The 24,720-nt window shown below is 39.0% G+C and overlaps 3 protein-coding genes, 1 long non-coding RNA gene and 1 pseudogene across 4 annotated transcripts; 4 read left to right on the top strand and 1 right to left on the bottom strand.

The window, feature by feature from the left end:
- Positions 1-341: 341 nt before the first annotated feature.
- LOC109008669 (germin-like protein subfamily 1 member 1) lies at positions 342-1,106 on the top strand. The gene has a single exon (XM_018988857.2). It carries the CDS (start codon positions 354-356, stop codon positions 1,047-1,049), a length of 696 nt encoding a protein of 231 aa, XP_018844402.2. The 5' UTR covers positions 342-353; the 3' UTR covers positions 1,050-1,106.
- Positions 1,107-3,496: 2,390 nt separating this feature from the next.
- On the top strand, positions 3,497-4,885 carry LOC109008668 (annotated as a pseudogene).
- A 128-nt stretch (positions 4,886-5,013) lies between these two features.
- Positions 5,014-6,841, bottom strand: LOC109008666 (probable galacturonosyltransferase-like 9). Its single transcript, XM_018988856.2, has one exon. The coding sequence runs from the start codon at positions 6,441-6,443 to the stop codon at positions 5,286-5,288; it is 1,158 nt and encodes a 385-aa protein (XP_018844401.1). The 5' UTR covers positions 6,444-6,841; the 3' UTR covers positions 5,014-5,285.
- Positions 6,842-13,930: 7,089 nt separating this feature from the next.
- On the top strand, positions 13,931-14,875 carry LOC118344203. The gene has a single exon (XM_035684320.1). The coding sequence runs from the start codon at positions 13,931-13,933 to the stop codon at positions 14,873-14,875; it is 945 nt and encodes a 314-aa protein (XP_035540213.1).
- Positions 14,876-19,670: 4,795 nt separating this feature from the next.
- Positions 19,671-22,983, top strand: LOC109008673. Its single transcript, XR_004798108.1, has 3 exons — positions 19,671-19,713; positions 21,931-22,003; positions 22,704-22,983. It is a non-coding gene; the product is annotated as an uncharacterized LOC109008673 (long non-coding RNA).
- Positions 22,984-24,720: the final 1,737 nt, after the last annotated feature.

The following is a 24,720-nucleotide window of genomic DNA, read 5'->3' as shown; positions in this document are numbered from 1 at the left end:
GGATCGCCTAAACAAAAGAAATGGTAGGCTAAGAAAGTGGTCAGTTTTAAAAAACATCTTCATTCATATGTCGAAAGTTGTGTCGAGCAATGTTTTAGCTGAGGGTACAAGAACTAACGTTTTGCGTTTGTTATCAACTTGTGTGGGAGATTGCGTACCGATCACATTGGCATAACTTGCCTTGCATTTTTATTCTTGAAGCGCTCTTAAAAGCTACTCATTCACCTTCCCAACATAAATCTTAAGTTTCCCAAACATCACTCTCTAACCTTTGTTATATATATATATGATTACACTTTAATAGTCTTTGCTTCCCAAAGAACACACTCCCCATACTCGGACATTTGGATAGAATGGACGTGGCAAAGTGTTCCCCCTTGCTCCAATTATTCCTCGGATTGGCTCTTCTGTTGGGCCTATCCAAATCCGATCCGGATCCGCTTCAAGATTACTGTATTGCAGATAATAAAAGCCCACAATCTTTCTTTGCAGATAGTACACCCTGCATTGACCCAAATCAAGCAATGGCTTCCCACTTTGCCACGTCCATTCTATCCAAGCCCGGAAATACAAGTCGCAATCTTTTCGGGTCCAGTAGAACACTGGCCAACACTGTTAATTTGCCTGGGCTCAACACTATGGGCTTAACCATGGCTCGACTCGACCTAGCGGCGGGTGGCATCATCCCGCCTCACGTTCACCCACGTGCTTCGGAAGTAACCATTTGCCTCAAAGGTCCACTTACTGTGGGCTTTGTCGACACCTCCGACCGTCTATATATGCAAGTATTACAGCCCGGTGACTCATTTGTCTTCCCTAAGGGTTTGATCCATTTTCTCTATAATGCAAACTCAAAGACCTCGGCACTGACCTTGTCTGGGTTGAATAGCCAGAGCCCTGGTTTTCAACTAACATCAGTAGCCACATTTGCATCCAAACCTGGAATTCCTGATGAGGTATTGGAGAAGGCATTTCAAATTAATGGCCAAGATGTCAAAAGGATTCGCAAGAACCTCGGAGAAGTTGACTATGCTTGCTTATGCAAATAAGATGCCTGCTCACAATGTCATAATCTTTATTTATTTGGTTTTGCAATGTATTGAAAGGGTCATTAGTAACCCCCCCCGCCCAACTTGTTTCACTTAAAATGGATTACCACATTATGATCTCCTATTGTTTTCAGACACATATCCGATGTTAAGGGACAGGGGCGGAACTACCTTAAGGCTTGGGCCTCGGCTTCCAAAATTTTTAAAATTAGATTTTAGAAAGTGTTTTTATAAACTATATAAAAATTAATATTTAACCCTTCCAAAATTATTTTTTCTTTAACTCCCCAAACTAGATTTTTTAGTTCCGTTCCTGTTAAGGAATTATATTGAACTATGAAATGTTGTGAGAATATTTTTGTGTTTGTGTTTGTGTTTGGTAGAATAGTGGGGATTCATTGAAAACACGTTTAGAATGACAAATGATTGAACCGATGAAAGTTTTTTTGTGACCATTTAAAGGATATGATATTTTTCTCAATCTTTATTATTAATGAAAGTGGTTTCGAATTTTTACACTAATGATTAAAATATGTTTGTATTCAAAGTCGAAGAAAAAGAAAATCTGTTTGTCGTCGGCCTGCATGGTTAAAATTCAACTACTGAACCGGAGGAAATACTGAAATATTAAGGCTGCCATCGTGTCCAGTCCACTACATGTCTAGAAATCACTAGCAGGAGTAATATATTTTTAAAAAATAAAAATAAAAATATAAAGAAGAAGAGGGTTTTAAAATATATATATATATATATATATATATTTATAATTCGGTGTTAATAATACATCTATTAAAATATTTACATGATTTAATTTGATTTTAAAAAAATTAAAATTAAAATTTATAATTTAAATGATATATACCATAGTTCTACACACTATAATTTAAGAATATAATAATAATAATATTATTATTATTATTAGAAGGGAGTAGTAGGTGAAAGATAAACTCAGCCACTCGTCATATTGTTATTGCCTCACTCGGATGTTCAATACGCGTGCCACACTGCCACTAACTAAACGTAGTGACAGGGGCAAGTGGATATACTCATCCAACACACAACAGTTACCCAAAACACGACCTCCAACCATATTCATTCACTACTACATTTAACTAACGTGTCTCTATTGCTCTTGGCCATGCCCAGAAATCCAGATTTAAAATTAGAAACCAGCTTTTTTTTCTATTTTCTATTTTTATTTTTTACTTCTCCAACGGGGGTTTTGTAGCATCTCCGATTCTCCACTCCTACTCTTGTATTTCTTTTTTTTTTTTTAGAAAACTTTTATTCTAACAACAGTCCTACAACTATATATTGTTGAGAAAAAAATAATAAAAACTAAAGATTCACATCAAAAGTGTGTGATGTAAGGAGTAGAAAAACTCTTTTATATATATATATATATATATATATTGAAATGATTTGTGTAAATTTTAAATAAACAAATAACATATAAGTTCTTATAAAAAAATCTTTTTTAGTAGGATTTACTTTTTTATAAAAGACTAGTATGAGATTTATTTATTTGAAATCTGTACCTAATATTACTCTATATATATATATATATATATATATATATATATATATAGAGGTGGTGCTAGCTAGGCGGCCAATACTTATGACTGGGTGTATCGCTACCACAAATGTGTTGTTTTTTTTATAATATTTTATAAATATTTTTTAGCATCCTTAACTATTAAAAAAAATTATATAATTTTATTAATAATCACTTCATTGATCATTAACTAAAATAAAATTAAAATATTAAAATATTCGAGTTATAATTTTGAACAATAACATTGAGGGAGATTAAGTAGCATTTTCTTAAAGCACTGGCATTTTTCAAAAGCCAATGCATTTTCAAAATTTTAAGAAATGTAGATAAAATAATCTATATTGGCTTCTTCAAAAAATAAAAGCTTGAACTATGAGCTACAATAATTTTAAATGTATTTTCAAATTGGAAGATATACTATTCATCTTCAAAAGTAATATTTTATTGTAAAAATTATCTAAAGTGCTTTGCTTTCAATTTTCATTTCCCATGATTTTCACTTCTCCCAAATGCCCTTTTACTTTACTTTCATTTTTGTGTTCAGTTTTGAAATATGTGAAGGAAGAACTATTATTATTAATTAATATATAGTTAGTGGAATTGTAAAATATAAAAAAAATTAAAAAATTATTATTTAAAAAATAATATTATATTATTATTTTGATTAATCTAATGTTGGATTATGGCATTGGCTAGAGGGATTTTGGATTTATGAAAAATATATATTTCTTTTAAATTTTAAAGATGATTTTGATGAAATCAATACTAATACTCTTATATATATATATATATATATATATATATATATAATGCAATGCTACTTTGGGGTTGAAAAGGCATGAAAAAAAAAAAACAGATATTGACTAGTCCCAAATTCACACCTCAAAAAGTCATCAGGTATTAAACACACTTTGCCGAGAAAAACAAAGAAAGCTAGCACAAAGTATTAAATATAATGCCCGGGTATCCTATGGTTGGAAATTGTTGAAGGAAGAGGGGGGGGCCGTGACAGGCTGAGGCTGCTTTCTCAGCCACGACAAAGGCCCCGTGAACCCTACTTTTCCCTGTACTTGTATCTAATATTGTATAGCAATTAAAATTGCTTCGTCTTTCTCCCTCAACTTTATCATCTTTAGCTCTGAAGCACTGTGAATTTGTGATCAATTCAATCATAACCCCAAAAAAGTGCTGGAAACATCTTTGTTTCTTTCTTCTTCTTTTTCCCCCAAGTAAATCGCACAAAACACAGCCCACAACTAGTCAATGATATCATGAAAAAACTCTATTCTCAAACATGTTCTTTGTCAGGCCAGAAGAAAAATTAATATGGGGACGGCGAGCTGTGTGGCGAAGAATGTGACAGCGCTTCTCAATCTCCTCACAATCTAACAAACCTCACACATTTTCCTTAATCAATAAGACTCCATCAACCACCACCACCACCACAGTCGTCAGCAGCAGCCATGGCCAACATGATCATGGCCTCTGGCCCTCCTCCAAACCCCTCTTCACGGCCTCTACCTCCCTCTCCTCCACCACCACCACAACCAATCCCAAACTCTTCATTTCCCAATCCCCACTCGCCAAACTCACAATTAAGCCCTGCCAATTCCTTGCCCTCTCGTCCTCCACTCTCAAGTCCCTCTCCCTCATGGCCACCACCTCGCTCGCCCTTGCCCCTCCTTCCTTCGCCGTTGAGATTGAAAAAGCTGCTCTCTTCGACTTCAACCTTACCCTCCCCATCATCATGGCCGAGTTCTTGTTCCTACAGTTCGCTCTTGACAAACTCTACTTCACTCCTCTTGGCAACTTCATGGATGAAAGAGACGCCGCCATTCGCAAAAAGCTGAACAGCGTGAAGGACACCTCAGGGGAGGTGAAGCAGTTGGAGGAGCAGGCCACAGCCATCATGAAGGTTGCCAGGGCTGAGATATCCGCCGCCCTCAACAAGATGAAGGAGGAGACGCAAGAAGAGCTGGAGGAGAAGCTGGCCGAGGGCAGGAAGAAAGTGGAGGCGGAGTTGCAAGAGGCCTTGATCAGTTTGGAGCAGCAGAAAGAGGAAACGATTAAGGCCTTGATCAGTCAGGATATCGTCAAGTCATTCCCACTGCCTAATTTTGCTTCAACTATCTTTTATGCATTACACAGGAAAGGAGGGAGGTTTAGTTCTATTTTGTATAGATATTTACCATTGCAGTCATTTTGGATTGTAATGAAATGTTTTGATTGCATGCATCAAATAATACGGCTCTACGTCGATGAGGTTCGAATTTGAAGAGAATTTGCGAGAACCAAACTTATCTTTTATTTTGTGTCAGTAACTCTCTCTATTATCATTTTCCAAAACGAAAATTATAACACAAAAATAAAATTGTACTTGTATTAAAAAAAGAAATTGGGAAACTATAATGAAAAGAACAAAGAACAACTCTGTTGTTTGTGTCCTCCCACCCACAAAATGCTTCCAAAATTCCTACTACAATTTACATACAAAGAAATGGAAATGCCAAAACTGTTCCAAAGAATTTGGAACCCAAACAATGGGAATCGAAATCTCAAAGGTAAACACAAGAATGAAATCGAGAAATAAATAAGATAAAAACTAAGAAAAGAAAGAAACAGGCCCATCAATCTGTACACAGCTATCAAAAGGAATAACCAAACAATGTACCAAAGAATCGTCATAAGAAATAACCCCAGTACCCAGGCAACGGCGAAGACGACGACGGAGATGAAGAACCCACGGTGTGATCCTCTGCTCTGTAAAGATCGTATGGCTCCCAAAGATGATCGAGAGTACAGGGCTTTTTGGCATCAAGTCGAACCCAGGGCTTCCCTTTCCCACTCCAGTGCAGCAAGCTGACCGGACCAGGGTGCAACGACCTACAGCTGCCCCTAACATTGTCACCGCCGAGGCCGTGCTGGTTCCACCTGTGATCAATGGGTTCTACGTTCCCGGCAAATACTAGCAAGAACGGTGGGAGAGAACCCAGATCATAGATCCTCCTCTTCCTCTGCAACTCCATCCAATTCTCGATTCTCTTCCTGTAATTACCCTCCCTCCACCTCACGAGGTCCATGACCATCACGCCCGTATTGAAATAGCACGGGTTTCTGGAGCCGAAGACCCGGGAGAGGACTGGGTCGGACCAGAAAGATTCGGTGAAGTACTTGGTGAAGTTGGTGTGGCAGTACTCGGGCGCGCCGATGATCCGGGACCCGGAGAGTGGGATGTCCCAGAGCTTGCGAATGTCGTCGACCACGACCACGTCCGAGTCCAGGTAAATGACCCGTTCGACGCAGCGATCGAGAATGTCACCCAGGTAGCTCCTGGCGTAATTCAACGGATTCTCGAGAGCTTGGCGAATCGACGAGGAGATGAGGTTGATCACCGTGTCCTCGCGGAATATGTAGACCTTGAAATTAAGGGAAGGGAACGTTGATCGGACGAGTTGGTTCAGGACCCGGGGGCTCACCGGGTCGAACTCGGCCGAGATGAAGTGGAAGAAAACATGCTCCGGGCACGAAGCGTGTCTCAAAACCGAGTGCACTGCCGCCATAGAGCCACGTAGGTACTTCGAATCCAAAGTCATCGCGATATGGACGAGAGATGTGTCGCACGACAAGTCGTATTCCCTGTTGCTCGACACGGGGCACTCTGCTCCGTTACGGTAGTCCGGCGCTTCCGCGAAGCGGGACAGACCGTCGGGCCCCAGTCCCAACCCATTCACAGCGTCCACAACCCGAGTCGGAAATGACCTGATACCCAGACAATACGACGGCAAGAGAAGCGAAAGTAGGATGAGCAAAACGTCGGCGCTTTGTCGGGAAGGAATCATTTATCTCTTCAGCTTGATTGAGAAAAAAACAAGGAGAAGAAATGGGCTATCTTTTGCAGATTTACTAGGCTGGGAGTTCTTGAAAACGAAGTACACGGGGAGGGCTAGATCTTGAATCTGAGTGGAAGAGAAAAGAAAGAGACGGTTCTGGAGATTGGAACGGCAAAGGCGGGTCAATGCCAAATGGGAATATGCCTCTGAAATAATAATGGCGAGAGAAAGATCAAAGAACAGCTCAACACGCCTTGGTAAGCTTTCTTTCTTTCTTCTTCTTCTTCTTCTTGATGCGTTTCAAACAAACGCGGTTTTCCCTTTCTCGGAGAGAGAGAGAGAGAGAGAGAGACAGAAAGAAGAGACTGTTTTATGAAAGAGATTTATAGGCCATTTGTATGGAATTTTTGCTTACTGCCCATGTCCAAGTTTTCTTTTGTTTTTTTATTGCATTCATTTTCTTATTTTCTTTTATTTTATAATTTGTTAGTATTGTTTTTCTTTTTTTGACAAAAATTCGTTAGTATTGTTGGTGCACTTAAAAAAGATAAACTTATTGTTATTTCTCCTTTTAATTAAGGTGGTGAATAAAGTTATCTACATATTTTCTAATTTATATATGAGAAATACCCAATATCCAACCAAAATCTTTTAATTTTCTTGTCATCCATTCTATCAAAATAGATTTTTTCACTTTTTTTTTTTTTAAATTTAATGACTTTTTTGGTTCTGTTTATATTCCATCACGGGCTTTGTAATTTAATAGCTACAAATCCAAGGCGATGGGTCGAATTACAAGGCACAAGGATTGTGTCCACACCCAAAAATTTATATATAGTTTGAAAATAATTCTTTCATAAGCAGAAAAAATAAATATATTGTTTTCACTCTCCCTAGCGTTTTATTTATTTTTATAGATGAGATAAATAAAAATTAAAAAAAAATAAAATTAATTAAAAAATTAATTTGCAAAAACAAACTAGTACTAGATGGGCAGTGGAAACCGGGAGGGGGAAGAGCACGGGTTGTAGATACAACTGGACAGATAAAAATTTGGAAAGTTTGTCAATGACAAGGAATATTAAAGGCATGGATTTAATCGATTATGATTATGGCATTGCTCCAGGGATTCGGCGATGCTTCGATTAATTCATTTATTTAAAAAAGTAATTAAAAAAATTTATATATTTAATCTTATGAGTTTTCACCATATTTGTAGATTTTAATAAGGACAGAAATTAATATTAATATTCGATTTAGGAAATTAGACAGAAACAGTGGGCGAGAGAGAGACAGGGAGTAATGAAGTGGCAGTAGGAGAAGGGCGGGGAATGCATGAAAAGAGAGAAAAAAAAGTGTGTGGAACAGCTCAGCACTTTAATTGGGAAGAAAGTAATAATATTCTTTGCCACCAATAATGAAAATCCAGCTGCGTGTCCAATGAAGCCAGCTGTGATAGATGCTATTTCTCTGTTTTCCATTGATGACGTTGACATCTCCCATCGGCCATCACTCTCTCTGCTGCCACCACTAACCCATTCAAAAGGATTATTGGCAGATCTTTACTTTCCATATATGCACCAAATCAAGGCTTCCACAATTCTTGTAATTAGCTTTATTTTAAGACTCAATCAAATTAGTCCACTTTCCTTGTATATATATTTCCTTAGCTAGTTCATTGTACTGCTATTTATATGTAAAGCTTAATACGAAATAAAGCAATTCAGTCCAACATTTCTCTCAATTCTTCCCTCTTGACATGGTATCAGCCTAACATCAAAGATCCAGCCATTCTGCCATGGCCGACACCAGTAACCCACCCATCCCCTCCTCTTATCTTCTTCACCCCTCAGATTCTCCAAGTTTAATTCTCGTTAATGGCCTTCTCACAGGTGACAACTATCCAAAATGGCAAAAAGCCATGACCAGAGCCCTCAATGCCAAGAATAAACTTGGCTTTGTCGATGACACCCTCATACCCCCTAAAACCACTAAACCCGAATATACTCAGTGGAATCAAACGAAGGATATGGTTCTTACCTGGATCCTCAACTCCATCAGCCCTTCCCTCGCCAATTCCCTCGAATACCATACCAATCCCCGTGCTGTCTGGCTCGACCTCTCTTCCCGTTTCTGCCATGGAAATAATGCCCGCATCTACCACCTCAAACGAGCCCTCTCCTCCCTGCACCAACACACAAACTCTGTCCATGATTATTTCAACCAAATCAAACAGTTGTGGGATGAACTTAGCCATCTCCAAACTGCAACTGACCTCAAAGACATGCAACGACAGGCTGATGATGAATGTGTTTTCCAATTTCTCCTTGGGCTCAACGATTCTTTTGCTCCTTTTCGGACCCAAATTCTGGCCATGGATCCGCTCCCCACCATCGGCAAAGTCTTCTCCATCCTGTTTCAAGAAGAACAATAGAGGCTCCTCAACCTCCAACCCTCAGTCTCCGAAACAATGGCCATGGCTACCCGCACCGCTGCTCGCCCACGGCCTCCTCTGAAGTGCACCGCATGCGGCAAAGACGGCCACACGCGTGACCGTTGTTGGACCCTCATCGGATACCCCCCAGGCCGAGAGCCACGCACCAACAAATCGAGGTCGTCCATCTTAGGGCCACCTCCATCGACTGCCAACCTTGTTTCTCTCCCTCCACCGTCGACTGCGAACCTGGTTTCTCTTCCTCCCGAGTTGTACCAGAAGCTGCTCACTCTCCTCGCACCACCGACAGCTTCGATTGACCCATCTTCCACCCCTTTCACTGGTAACCTCTTCTCCCCCTCCGATTTTTCCTTCAATCGGCGTCTTCATTGGGTAGTGGACAGTGGTGCGAGCCACCATATATGTCACCAACGAGAAGCCTTCGCCGATTTGAAGCCCCTTACCCATCTGCATCATATTCAGCTTCCTACGGGACAAGATATCCCAGCCGAAGGGTTGGGTTCTTGTCGGCTCTCCTCTTCTCTCACATTACAAAATGTTTTTTATGTTCCACTATTGTCCTTCAATTTACTCTCAATTTTCCAAATTGCCATTCATAATTCTTGCCTTATAACTTTTTCCTCTAATTCTTGTTTATTTCAGGACTCTCCATCGATGAAGCCGATTGGAGCGGGTAATTTATGCAATGGGCTTTACGTGTACCGCCCCGAACCCACCATCATTTTTGCTGCTCAAACCACTGCAAATAAGACTCTATGGCATCAACGTCTAGGTCATCCCTCCAGTTTTAATATTTCCAGTATTTTTAATTCTCCTTGTAATCTTTCTGAATGTAATGTTTGTGCTCGTTCTAAACACACAAGATTACATTTTTCTTCTTATGCAAATAAAAGTGATTCTCGTTTTAATCGCATTTTTTGTGATATTTGGGGTGGTTATCGCACAACATCCTTATATGGTGCTCATTATTTTCTCACTATTGTTGATGATTTTTCTCGCACAACATGGGTCTATCTTATGCGTTTTAAATATGAGGCTTACACCCATTTAATACACTTTTTCGCTCTTGTCCATAATCAGTTTAACACCATCGTCAAAATTATTAGAACTGATAATCGACAAGAATTTCTTTCCCATCAATTTCAAACATACCTACACACACACGGTATCATTCATGAACGTACCTGTGTTGAAACTCCCCAACAAAATGGCGTTGCGGAGCGTAAACACCGGCACCTTCTAAATGTTGCCCGCAGTCTTCGTTTTCAAGCTCACTTACTTCTATCTTTTTGGGGTGATTGTGTCCTCACCGCAACCTATCTCATCAACCGCACTCCTAGCCGGACTCTCCAAAATAAATCTCCTTTTGAAATTTTGTTCAATAAAACTCCCAACTATGATCATCTTTGTGTATTCGGTTGTCTTTGTTATGCTCAAACTCTCAGCACTCATCGCGACAAGTTCTCACCCTGTGCCACTAAATGTGTCTTCCTTGGCTATCCTAGCACACATAAAGCCTACAAGCTCTACAATCTTCAAACTCAATCCACCTTCTACTCTCGAGATGTCACCTTCCACGAACAAACATTCCCTTTCCAAGACCTACATGAGACTCCATCTCCTTCCGCTCCCATTGTTCCTCTTCTCGTCCCTCAACCTATTATATCTCTTGACTCTCTTGTCTCTTCTGACTCTCTTAACCCTCCTGCCTCTCCTGTTTCTTCTGACTCTCATGTTCCTCCTGATTCTCCGCTCCCCATGCCCTTGCCCAATCCCTCTCCCTCAGCTTCTCGCCCTCGTCGCACTATTACTCGACCTGCTTACCTTCATGACTATATTTGTCCCACTTTACATGCAGAGCCCACGGCATCTACACCTGCTTCGTCGGCTTCAGGTACTGCTCATCCTTTATCTGTTTTTCTTTCATACTCCCGTTTTTCTCCCTCACATATATTACTTATTTGAATGCTCTTACATCTTGTATTGAACCCTCTTGCTATACTGATGCTATTCGCCACTCCCACTGGCGCGAGGCCATGACTGTTGAGCTTCGTGCTTTAGAGGCTAATTCCACCTGGACTCTTGAGCCTCTTCCTCCTGGTAAGAAACCCATTGGGTGCAAATGGGTCTTCAAAACCAAACTCAACGCCGACGGATCCATCGAGAGGTACAAAGCCCGGCTTGTTGCCAAAGGATACACTTAGGTTGAAGGCCTTGATTACCATGAGACTTTTGCTCCGGTCGCCAAAATGACCACGGTCCACTGCTTATTGGCAGTTGCAGCTACTAAAAATTGGATTATCCATCAGCTCGACGTCAACAACGCCTTTTTGCATGGCGATCTTGATGAAGAAGTCTACATGACCCCACCACCTGGATATTGTCCTAAGGGGGAGACTCGCGTCTGCCGTCTCTGAAAATCCCTCTATGGCCTCAAACAAGCATCCCGGAATTGGTTTTTTAAACTAACCTCTGTGCTTCTTGATGCAGGTTTTCATTCATCTCAGGCAGATCATTCTTTGTTCACTCTCACCACTTCCACCAGCATCGTCCTTGTTCTTGTTTATGTTGATGACATCTTAGTAGCTGGTAACGACCTTTCTCAGATTGAGCTTTTCAAGAAAATTCTCTCCACTTATTTCAAGACAAAGGACCTTGGTTCCCTGAAGTACTTCCTTGGACTTGAAGTTGCTCGCTCACCCACAGGCATATTTCTTAATCAGCGTAAATATGCCCTCAACATTCTCTCAGACAGTGGACAACTTGGTGCACGAACTGCTCCTTTTTCCTATGGAACAACATTTGATGCTTACTACTCAAGATGATGATCTTCTTCCTGATCCAGGCCTTTACCGTCGCCTTGTTGGTCGTCTCATCTATCTGACCATCACCAGACCAGACATTGTTTATGCCGTCAACACACTCAGTCAATTCATGCATGCTCCTCGGGTTCCCCACATGACTGCTGCTACTAGAGTTCTCCGCTATCTCAAAGGCTGTCCTGGCCAAGGTATCTTCTTCCCTTCATCTAACAGTACACATGTTTCGGCCTATACAGATTCTGATTGGGCCAGCTGCCCCATCACCCGCCGCTCCACCACTGGCTACTTCATTCAGTTAGGTACTAGTCCGATTTCATGGCGCACCAAGAAATAGAGCACAGTTTCCCGTTCTTCGGCTGAAACTGAATATCGAGCTATGGCCGTCACAACCTGTGAACTCACTTGGTTAAAACAGCTTCTCACTGATCTTGGTGTCTCTCATCCCGAGCCTTTTACTTTACATTGTGACAATCAATCAGCACTGTATATTGCACACAATCCCGTGTTTCATGAGCGCACCAAACACATCGAGATTGATTGTCATATCATTCGTGACAAAATCCGCTCGGGCCTCCTCAAAGTTGTCCACACTTCTTCACATGAGCAAATTGCGGATATCTTCACCAAAGCTTTAGGACAGGAGCATTTTCATCATTTTTCGCGCAAGTTGGGCATTACGGACCTCCATGCGCCAACTTGAGGGGGAGTATTGACAGATCTCTACTTTCCATATATGCACCAAATCAAGGCTTCCACAATTCTTGTAATTAGCTTTATTTTAGGACTCAATCAAATTAGTCCACTTTCCTTGTATATATATTTCCTTAGCTAGTTCATAGTACTGCTATTTATATGTAAAGCTTAATACGAAATAAAGCAATTCAGTCCAACATTTCTCTCAATTCTTCCCTCTTGACAAGGATCATGATCAGAAAATGTAATAAATCAAGCACAAGTTATATCTTAGCTCCAAATTCCCTACTGAGTTGTAAAGCCAGTTGAACAATAAAAGAAGACTATCAAAATCTTAAATCAGATCAAGAATTGTGCCTAGCGTCTACAATAGATCAAAATGCATGAGAAAGAATTCCAAACTTCTCCAAATATAACATCATTACAACTCAATAAGATGAAAAAATGAGCAAAGTCAAGCTAATCTGTTTCTAGATTACTCCCCACAACCTGGGCTTAGAAATTTAGCCTAACATCTTTGAATCCAAATACTTCATCCCCATTCTTGAATCTAACCGAAAGAAAATAAATAACAGCAATCTCCCCCAAAACAGGGGTCTGAAATTGAAACCCAAAAGGAAAAATAATGTGAAACGAGCAGCGGTCAAAATGAATATAAAAAAAAACTGCCCGAAGAAGAAGAAGCCTGGCGCACTGGAAAATCTTTCCTTTTATACCGTGCGTATTGCGTTGCGCCCTTGCAGTGTGCATTTCGTTCCAGCCCCTGCGTTGCGCATCTCCAGCCAGGTTTCTGCAGTTGCGCGTCTTGTGCTGCTTGTGAGGCCCCGATCTAGCCCTTGCCTACGTGAGTTGGTCTGCCATCGAGGCCACGATCCAAATCGTGCCATAGTTGTCCGTGTGCGTGAGTTTCCAGAAGCTGCTCCACTTCACACCAGTGGATATATGTCCTAATTTCAAAATTACCCCTATAACAATTAGTTAAGACTGTTAAGTGTTCAGGGTATACGGATAAAATGGATAGATTAACTCTGGTGTGTCTTAACAAAGTAAGTATGCCAGTTGCATTAAAAACTTTTTAAGTACAAAATATCGTGATTTAACAATTCATCCCAATTTATAATTTACTGTATAATTAAATGTTTAATTTATTTTTAACTAAATAATTTAATCACTTTACCAACTTAATTAGGCAATTTTGACACTTTCTCACTTACCAACTTTATTCATTCGTTGTTTGCTTGAGATTTGAGTCAAACATTTTCTTGGTGAATATTACAGCACATCAGAATATTAGTCTCTCCATGATTCTCACATCTCCATTTCTCGCACATCCCACCAATTTTGCTATCCAATATTTGATTTATTTGTAACGGCATTATTTGATCTTCTTTCCATGTAAAGCATCACCGTACATAGCTATATATTTTTGTAAATCATTCTCAATGAAATAATATGAATCAATTAGCCAAACTAATGTTTAACATGGTATCAGGCCAAAACAGGTTCTGACTTACCTTTCCTTGCCGATGGCTTCCTCAACCGACCCTTCTCTTGATTCTCCTCCATCTTCTTCCCCATATCTCCTCCACCCCTCTGATTCTCCTAGTCTTGTTCTGGTTTCTGGTCTCCTCACCGGTGATAATTTTCCAAAATGGCAGCGTGCTATTTGCCGTGCACTCAACGCTAAACACAAGCTCTCTTTCGTTGATGGCACTCTCAATGCCCCTGCTAAAACATCCCCTGATTATGCCCAATGGAGCCGCACCAAAGACATGGTCTTAACTTGGCTTCTCAACACAATCACCCCTTCCCTAGCCAATTCCTTGGACTATCACGATGATCCTCGAGATGTTTGGCTTGATCTCGATTCTCGTTTTAGCCATGGAAATAATGCTCGCCTCTTCCATCTTAAAAGAGAAATCTCCAACCTTCATCAAAATCAACTTTCCATACCCGATTACTACAACAGTATCAAACAACTTTGGGATGAGTTGGGAAATCTCCAACCCCTCACTGATGCCACTACCTTGGAAAAAAGGGCCGAAGATGAACGCGTCTTTCAATTTCTTCTAGGCCTCAATGATTCCTACGCTGCTCTTCGGTCCCAAATCCTTGCCACTGACCCTCTTCCATCTCTGAATAAAATTTTTTCCATCCTCTTTCAAGAGGAACAACAGAGGCTCCTTCAAGTATCCCGTCTCCACCCAGAAAACATTGCTCTTGTTTCTCGGAGTTCCCCTCATCCACGACCATCTCTCAAATGCACCAAATGCGGAAAGGATGGCCACTTACGAAATCGCTGCTGGCATGTCATCGGCTACCCCCCTGGCCGTGAACCACGCAACCCCCAAAGGCCATCTCTGCTCAGGAAACCCCCTTCTGCCACCGTTCATCTCGCTGCTTCCAACCCGGTTCCCGTTGCTCCTTCATCCAGCCCGATTCCAGGACTCTCCTTCGAAACCTATCAATAGCTCATGAATCTCTTACAAAATCCTCCATCCACGGCAAATTTTGTTGGTAACTCTTTCTCAAACCCTTCCTTTTTCGACCCCCATATTGATTGGATAATCGACAGTGGCGCTAGTGATCATATGAGCCACTGCCGATCATCATTTTTGCATCTTCAGCCGTTTTCTTCTAGCCGTGAGATTCGGCTACCCACGGGTGCTGTGATTCCTGTTGAAGGCATTGGCACCATTCAGCTCTCCGAAAATATCATCCTCTCCAAAGTCCTTTATGTCCCTCTCTTTCATTATAATCTCCTTTCTATCCCTCAAATCACTAATAATTTACCGTGTGTTGCAATTTTCTCATTTTCTACAGTTTTTTTTTTCAGGACCTTCAATTGAAGAGGCTGATTGGAGCGGGTGAAGCTTGCAATGAACTTTATATATTTCGGCCATCAAAAGTTGCTGCTTTCTCTGCTCACACCCTTGACAATAAGACCTTATAGCATCAACGTCTAGGTCACCCTTCCAGTTTTATTATTCCTAATATTTTTTATAGTCCATGTACTCTTTCTTATTTTGATGTTTGTGCTCGTTCTAAACATACTCGCTTGCCTTTTCCAACTCAAGCTACTAAAAGTACGATTCCTTTTAATCGACTTTATTGTGATATTTGGGGTGGATATTCCACTGCTTCTATTTGTGGAGCACATTATTTCTTGACTATTGTTGACGATTTTTCACGCACCACTTGTATTTATTTAATGCGTTTTAAATCAGAAACTTTTAGTCATTTAATGCATTTTTTTGCTATTGTCAAAAATCAATTTAATTCAACCGTTAAACATATTCGCACCAACAATGGCCAAGAATTTCTCTCTCAAAATCTACAAACCTATTTTCATGAACATGGCATCATTCATGAGCGTACTTGTGTTGAAACTCCTTAACAGAATGGTGTTGCGGAGCGTAAACATCAACATCTCTTGAATGTTGCCCGAAGTCTTCATTTTCAGGCATATTTACCCTCAAATTTTGGGGCAACTGTGTTCTTACCGCTGCCTATCTCATCAATAGAACCCCTACTTGCTCTCTTCAAAATCAAACTCCTTTTCAAATTCTTCTAAATACTCCACCAACCTACACACATCTTCGAGTGTTTGGTTGCCTTTGCTATGCTCAAACTCTTACTGCTCATCGCGATAAATTTTCACCCCGTGCATCGCGTTGTGTTTTCCTTGGTTATCCGAGCAACCGCAAAGCTTATAAGTTATACAATATGGACACACATGTCATTTTCTACTCCCGTGATGTTACCTTCCATGAAAATCAATTTCCCTTCCAAACTCTTGTGTCTCCACCTCAGTCTACTTCCATCATTCTCCCTTTACCTGTACCTGAAAATCCCACTTCTCCTCACTCTTCTCCTCCCATCATATCTCCCGACCCTATCCCTCCCGCTTCTCGCCCACGCCGTACTATCACCCGACCTACATATCTCCTTGATTATGTTTGTCTCACCATACTCACGGAGTCCATTGCTACTTCAACCGCTGCACAGTCTCAGGTACTTCTCATCCTTTATCTACATTTATCTCATACTCTCGTTTTTCTCCTGCTCATTATTCATTCTTAACTGCCCTTATTGCCTCTGTTGAACCTACCTCTTATTCAGAAGCTACTCGCCACTCTCACTGGCGTGAAGCTATGTCCTCTGAACTCCGTGCTCTTGAGGAAAACTATACTTGGACCCTTGAACCACTCCCTCCTGGTAAACAACCCATTGGTTGCAAGTGGGTCTTTAAGACCAAATTACGAGCAGATGGTACTGTTGAACGTCACAAAGCTCGCCTCGTCGCCAAAGGCTACACTCAAGTTGAAGGCATTGACTACCATGAAACCTTTGCCCCAGTCGCCAAAATGACCACAGTTCGATGTGTTCTTGCTATTGTTGCTGTCAAAAATTGGATTATTCACCAAATGGATGTCAACAATGCATTCTTACACGGTGACCTTGATGAGGAAGTTTACATGAAACTTCCTCCCGGTTATTGTCCTAAGGGGGAGACACGGGTTTGTCGTCTACGAAAATCTCTCTACGGCCTCAAGCAGGCCTCCCAGAACTGGTTTTTTAAACTAACATCTGTTCTTCTTACTGCAGGTTTTGTTCAGTCTCAAGCAGATCATTCCCTTTTCACTTTGATCACTGCTACAAACCTCACCATTGTTCTTGTTTATGTTGATGACATCATGGTTGTCGACAATGATCTTTCTCAGGTTACCTACTTCAAAACCATTATTTCCACTCACTTCAAAACCAAGGATCTTGGCCCTCTCAAATATTTTCTTGGACTTGAAGTTGCTCGCTCTCCTTCTGGCATCTTTCTTAATCAACGGAAATATGCTCTGGACATTCTTATTGATAGCGGCCTTCTTGGTTCTCGTCCTACTTCCTTCCCTATGAAACAAAACTTGAAGCTCAGCGACACTGATGGCGATCTTCTTCCTGATCCCGGCTCCTATCGATGGTTAGTTGGACGACTCATTTATCTCACCATTACTCGACCCGACATTGTTTTTGCAGTGAACAATCTCAGCCAATTTATGCATGCCCCCCGGGTTCCGCACATGACTGCTGCCACATGTGTTCTTCGTTACATTAAAGGCACTCCAGGCCAAGGCATCTTTTTCCCTTCCTCTAATGATCTGCATGTTAGTGCTTATACTAATTCTGATTGGGCCAGTTGCCCCACCACTCGTTGCTCCACTACCGGTTTCTTTATCACACTTGGTTCTAGTCCCATTTCTTGGCGTACTAAGAAACAAACAACTGTTGCTCGCTCCTCTACCGAAGCTGAATATCGTGCCATGGCCGTCACTACATGTGAACTCGTCTGGATTTAACAGCTACTTCATGATCTTGGCATCTCTCACAAAGACCCTATGACTCTCTATTGTGACAATCAATCTGCCCTTTACATTGCTCAAAATCCAGTTTTTCACGAGCGTACCAAACATATTGAAATTGATTGCCACATTGTACGTGACAAACTTCGTTCGGGTCTCTTCACCACCGCTCATCTTCCTTCTTCCGAGCAGATTGCAGACATCTTCACCAAAGCCTTGGGTTCTGATCTCTTTCATAACTTATCTCACAAGTTGGGCATTACGGATCTTCATGCGCCAACTTGAGGGGAAGTATTACAGCACATCAAAATATTAGTCTCTCCGTGATTCTCGCATCTTCATGATTCTCGCACATCCCGCCAATTTTGCTATCCAGTATTTGATTTATTTGTAACGGCATTATTTGATCTTCTTTCCATGTAAAGCATTACCGTACATAGCTATATATTTTTGTAAATCATTCTCAATGAAATAATATGAATCAATTAGCCAAACTAATGTTTAACAGTGAATGCCTTCCCGACAGCTTTGATAAGGCATGGTGAATTGGCAGAGGCTCTGGAAGCCTTTGAGAATTATCGAACTAAGGAAATAGAGAGGTTTGGACAGTCGGTTTAGTTGAGTTGAAAATTAAATAAAATATTATTTTTATTTAAAAATTTAAAAAAATTAAATTATTTATTATATTTTATATTAAAATTTATGAAAATTATAATATTTACTGTAATCTTTTTTTTTTTTTTAATATTTGATTATTTTCCTGATTTGAGAATATTTCTTTTTTTTCAATCTTTGTTGGGCCACGTAAATGTTGCTCCTCGCTGTTTGACAATTGAAGCCGAGTCTTTACTTTCAGCTGCTCTCATACACAAGGTCAGTTAATTGAAATATATTTATGAATTAAAAAAGGGGTAGTTTTTTATTCCTGATGATCAGCAAGTGTTTTTTATTTATTTATTTGCAGATTATGCTTGTCCTTAGTTTTGATCACAATGCCTTTGCTCATTTTCGAGATGAGAGGAACTCAAAGTAGGTAAACACTACTCCATATTATTTTAAATCCTACTTTATGTTGTTGTGATCCACGTTTCAAATGGTAACTTTGCTCTGAAATCTATGAAAGGGGGCATACCGTTGCAACACAACCTTGTTGTCGGGCTGTATATATAAAAGGGATGTAGAGGGTTATTGCTCAATTATAAGTGGGCTCGTTATTTTCCACAAGCTAACAAAGGTTTGTTCTTATTTTTAATTAGGCGTTGTTCATCATCTGTTTTTGAAGAGCTTTCATCTTTATTTTTGTCATCAATTCAACATTCCCAACTTAATTTTCATGAATCTTCCCCAAATCTTCATATATGTTGTTATGAGATAATGATGTATTCTTCCATTTAGAAGATTTGACTTAATTTTAACACCTTTTTAGATGAATTGTTACTATTGTCTGCTCTTGCTCCTGCAAAAAAATCTTATTTTTTAGTAGGCATTTTTTATTCCTCCAATCGGGCGCTACGTGCGAGGGGCATACGTGCCTTACACGTACTGCCTTACTAGTATATATAAAAGCGGCTATTACTTTTTGGTTTAGAGTACTAGCACTGGTTTAGCCAAATGCCAGTGAAACCAAAAAGATGGCTAATTTTTTGTTAAGTAAGTTGCACTGGACTATCTAAAGCCATTCAGGTGAGATTACGAGCTACAGTAAATCAAAAGGTAAAGTCATAGTTGGCGAGTTACTGTTCACCAATCAAAGACATTTTATTGAGAAAAAATACCAACTGCCGAACGCCTTTCCCACGCTTTCTACTCTTTTAGTTTCCTTTTGTTGAGATCAAAATATAACTACTCTCTCTCTCTCTCTCTCTCTCTCTCCATGCGAATTTGGGTTCTATGATCTCGTTCGATGCCCCTGGTTTTCTACGGCTCGAGTTTAACAGAACAAGATTCCGCTCTCTGTAAGCTCCTCAATTTATCTAGTCTTTGTTCATTCCGGTAATATTTTCAGCTCTCAATTGTTGAGATTAGGGTTTTATATTGTAATCGATGCATTTTTTTTTCCATATTTTTCAAGGTTATCTTCCTGATATTTTAGCTTACATTGTTTTCATGCTAACGAGTAAGAGTTATTTATTTTAATATACATCTCATTATATATTTTTGTTTCTTGTCTAAGAGGCTTATATTTGATTTTATGCTATAAATCCTTATGTTCTGTTTGGTTGATCAGAAACAAAAGAATATAGGAGGAAATTATATTAGAAATTTCGATTTTTTTTTTATTAAAATGGGATACCCCTTGTGATAAGGATAATGGTAGGTGGTGAATGAGATCTCACATTGCTTAGGAAGGAAAAGTTCTTGCTTTTTATAAGGTTCCAATGGAGCTTCAATTGTATCATTGACTAGTCCTTTTGGAGTATAAGTTATGTAGTTTGGGTCTTCAATTGGGGCGTTACAAATGGTATCAAAGCATATCCCAACCAGAAATGTGGGACTTGAGTTGTGCCATCTACAATGGACATGCCCGAAGAGGACGTCGAGAATTTAAAGAGGGTAGATTGTGATATCATATGATAAGGATAAAGGTAGGTGGTGAATGAAATCCCATATTGCTTGGAAAGAAAAAGTTCTTGCTCTTTATAAGGTTTTAATGTGGCTCCAATTATATAATTAACTAGTTCTTTTGGAGTATAGTCCATGTGGTTTGGATCTTCTATTGGGGCATTACATTAAATCGGATAAAATGTGATTTTGTTTTGGTTTGTATCAAACAAATGTTATTTTTTGATAATGATGTATTTGATTGTAAAACAAAAAAGGTGTAATTTAGTGGACAATATTTTTGTGTTTCGGTTTGTAAATGTCAAACTAAGATTAATAATCGTAACCAAATTACTTAGGTCTAATTTGAATGACATCTAATTGTTTGATAAGTTAATCTGAATGTTATATCTATGAACAAAAAAGTTGATCAGAATTGTATCTTATCTAAATAATGCATGCGAATAGAATTTACATGTGAGTTGTATTTGTGAAAATCTCACCTTAAAACTGGCTTCTTTCATGATATAATTTGTGTTATTATAAATCTTAGAAAATATTTTATGCTAGCTGTTTTGTTGGAGTTAGTAGTTGAATTCATAAAGGCTTGCAATTCTGTAAATTGTGCCCGGCCGAACCATGATGTTTGTGGAACCATTAAAAAATTACTAACATAATGTTTTCACTTAGGAAAATTCTAAATGCAGGCACGATTGAGGCCTCCCCGCGGACGACATCCTACGTGGAAACAAAACGCACCGTTTTGGAGTAAATAAAACGGTGCGTTTTGTTTCCACTCATATGGCCGCCTTTTGGAACCAAAATGCGGCGTTTTTCATTTCTTCTTCTTTGATCCGTCTCCCTCCCAAGAACTCTCTGCTCTCCCCAGGGCGATTTCGAATTCTTCTTCGTTTCTCCCCATACTCATTGTTGCTCCTCTTCGTTTTTCGATTTTTCTTCCCCTTTCTTATTCTTCATTTCTCCTTTTAGGAATCTCTCCCCTGCCCGATCTCTCTTCCAAACCTAAACCTAACCCTAACGCACCTGTGCGACGCTAAGGAAGATTCGCACTCCAGCTATCCACCAAGCGACGCCATCCTAGGTTACTTTCCTAACCCTATATACGTGTATTTAACCATTAAATGTCATCAAAATAAGCTAGTTATACTCATTCGTTTCTCCTTATGATTTCATTTTGCTTTATGTCACATTTGTTCATAATGCATAACTAGTGAACTTTTTTTAGTTCTAATTGTTGTTTCGCTCTTAGCCCTGAATCATTGTATGTGTTTTTATAGTTTTTCGATAATAGTTCCCTCTATTGCTTGTCTTGGTTTCATAATTGAGAGGTGGATCTATGCTTTACCTATAGGGAGGCAATCTTCACATTAGAATCGTAGGAAGCATATGTTTCATTATTTTTGTTACTAAATTATGTCATCGGCTTTATCTTTTACCATATTTTAACAATTTTAACAATCTAGTGTTGTCTTTTTATTAGTTGTAGTTGTTGGTACTAGAAATTTGTATGCTGCCAAGATTTTTGTTATTTGAGCTTCTCATCTTAGTTGAATTGATTTTTATATCTTTCTTTTGTGTCATAAGTTGTATATGTTTATGTTCTTATGCAGAGGATACTTATGTTACCTAGTTTTCAATATCATTTGATGGTTACCATATCTAAGTCCCCTTAATCGAGTAAAGGTACTTCCCAAGGGACTCTTTCTTTTGTAGTTATTTTCTAACTTTCTAAAAAGAAGCTATTTCTGATTTTTATTGATTAAGGCTGGTTATATTTAGAAGTCATTGACCCTTGAATGATTCAGATTTTTCACTTAGCAATGGCTAGCACTTTAGCTGACATTTCTGTGATATAACTAGCTTATTTTGGTGGTGAGGGGATTTTACTATATTAGATGGAACATGTTCAATGAATTTTTAATGTTAATTATTTTAGAGAGGGGATCAAGGCCAATAATTTGGATGTTAGCTATAGGGAGCTACTCACTAGTACTACATTTATTTGTGACATCTTAATTGGGAAGATTTGAAGACATAAAAATGCACAAGTTGTTAGTTGTCCAACTTGTGAAGAAAAAGTTTGCTTTCAAGCTTAGCATTCTAATTTCTAGCCTCTAATCAGCCCATGTTCTTTCCCTTTCCTATGTAAATTCAATTTAGTTACATCTATCATTTTGTGACATGCTAGAGTACTGAAAAATCGAGACATATATAATAAACTTCTTGTCAAAATCAGTTTTCATCTAGCCATTTGTATATAACTGTCTGAAGTGTAAATACTAGCTAAACTTAGTTTTGGTTTTACCTGTGTTCCCTTAGATTTTTCCTATTTTTCTTCATCTGAATAGCCTTCATTCATGATTCTACTTTACTTTTAATGTAGGAAATGTGGTGGACAAGCATTAGACCACAATTCTCATGCTTTGACACCATGAAACCTCACCAGGAAGCTTAGCCTCTCTTGAAATGAACTTATTATTGAGACTTCCAAGTGACTCATGGGCCTTATCTTGATTCTAAACCAAGATTACATAGCTATTGTGTGAAGTGTAAAATGTGGTTGACTTTACAATTGTGTGATTGGGTTGAATGGTGAAGCCGTTGGGTTGTTATTGTACATATATGGAGAATGAGCATTATACTTGAAGTTGGATTGAATTGAGTACGCGGTTGATGTAGGTTAATAAAATCATTATACTAACTATCTTCATTAGTTTTCTAATGTTCTTAAATCAGTCCAAGTGCTGCAAATAATGCAGAGTTTTCTCTTCTTCTCTTGTTCTTAAACTGCGCACTGAACTAATGAAGATAGTTAATAAATCTTTCATGCTATTCATGGTATGCTTAACAACTGTATTGGCTAGTTTTTATTGGCATCTTCAGTTCATATTGGCTAACCAAATGAGGAGAAAAAGTTGGGATGTGTAAGCCATTAGCTAGTGAAAATAACATGCTATGCATGGTATGCTTAACAACTGTATTGGCTAGTTTTTATTCGCATCTTTAGTTCATATTGGCTAACCAAATTAGGAGAAAAGGCTGGGATGTGTAAGCCATTAGCTAATGAAAAAAAAAATCATAACACAAACTCTTAACACATTTTGCAAAGGAAGGGTTTGCATGCTACAATATACAAAAACTCATTGACTATATTGTTGGAGGTACTGTTCTATTTCGTTGACAAATTTAGAATGTTGTTATCAGTTGCTACAACATCGTTGCTTAATCATACGTCGAGTAACGCCTCGAAGAAATCCGGGGCGTGCATTCTTTGGGTGTCCACTCTACAAGAAAGAGATAGATGCAATTAATAGTACTTGCAAGTTTATGTTTTCATATTACTGTTTTATTCAAAAATTTTGACATCAAACATACTTGATTATTTATTTATAATTAAGGGTTACCACAATGCAAGTTTTTCAAGTGGTCAGATAGTAGTGAATACAGAGAGCAAGCCCTTGTAAACAGAGAAGCAGAAGTATTAAGGAAAGATGAAGAACTTAAAAAGAGAGAAGCAAAATTAAGGAAAGATGAAGAACTTAAAAAGAGATAAGCATAAGTATTAAGGAAAGATGAAGTACTTAAAAAGAGAGAAGCATAAGTATTAAGGAAAGATGAAGAACTTAAAAAGAGAGAAGCAGAGTTCGGGAAGAGGGAGTTGGCACTCCATAACGATCACGCCCAATTTCGCAGTCAAGAAGCCGACATGCTGCATGCACGCAAACTATTTCTTGTACTTTGACTAATAGTCATAGTTATTTACTTGTATTTGATACTCTCACTGCATTAACGAGTTAATATTTGTATTTTATAGAAACTTAGCATTTGTAAGTCGAGACTTTAAAATTATGTATTAGAGACTTTATTCTGATTTGTATAAAATCTTCATTCCTAAGACTTTATTTTGTCTGAACGTGTCACTGCTTATTAAAAAAGTATATATATGTGTGAAAATAACTTACCAGCCTGATCATTTTGTTAGAATATTTTACATGACTAAACTATAGGTTTATTGATTTACTTTTTTCCACATGGACATAAGAGGCAATATCAAACACAATATAATCTCAACTCATAACCAAACAACATTCACATTCAATCAAAACCACATAAATTGAGTACTTGGATACAAACTCAAATTTACATATATAGTGTACTTGGATACAAAATGTGCAAAGCGTGGGCTCAAATACTAAGCCACATATACAAAACGTACGCTTTCACCACTAATACATAGCATACTCCAACATACCAACACCAACACGCAAATTCCTACAAATCTCCCCTAACACACACATGCCAACAAACCACAAACAACCAAAATTCCATTAACACAAAACATAAGTAAACATAATGGATCTCTATAATCTTGCTACAAGAAACTGCTTGGCTGCGTACCA

Source organism: Juglans regia, chromosome 13 (genome assembly GCF_001411555.2).
Source record: "Juglans regia cultivar Chandler chromosome 13, Walnut 2.0, whole genome shotgun sequence".
Classification (NCBI taxonomy): Eukaryota; Viridiplantae; Streptophyta; class Magnoliopsida; order Fagales; family Juglandaceae; genus Juglans; species Juglans regia.
This window is presented reverse-complemented; position numbering and strand designations above follow the sequence as displayed.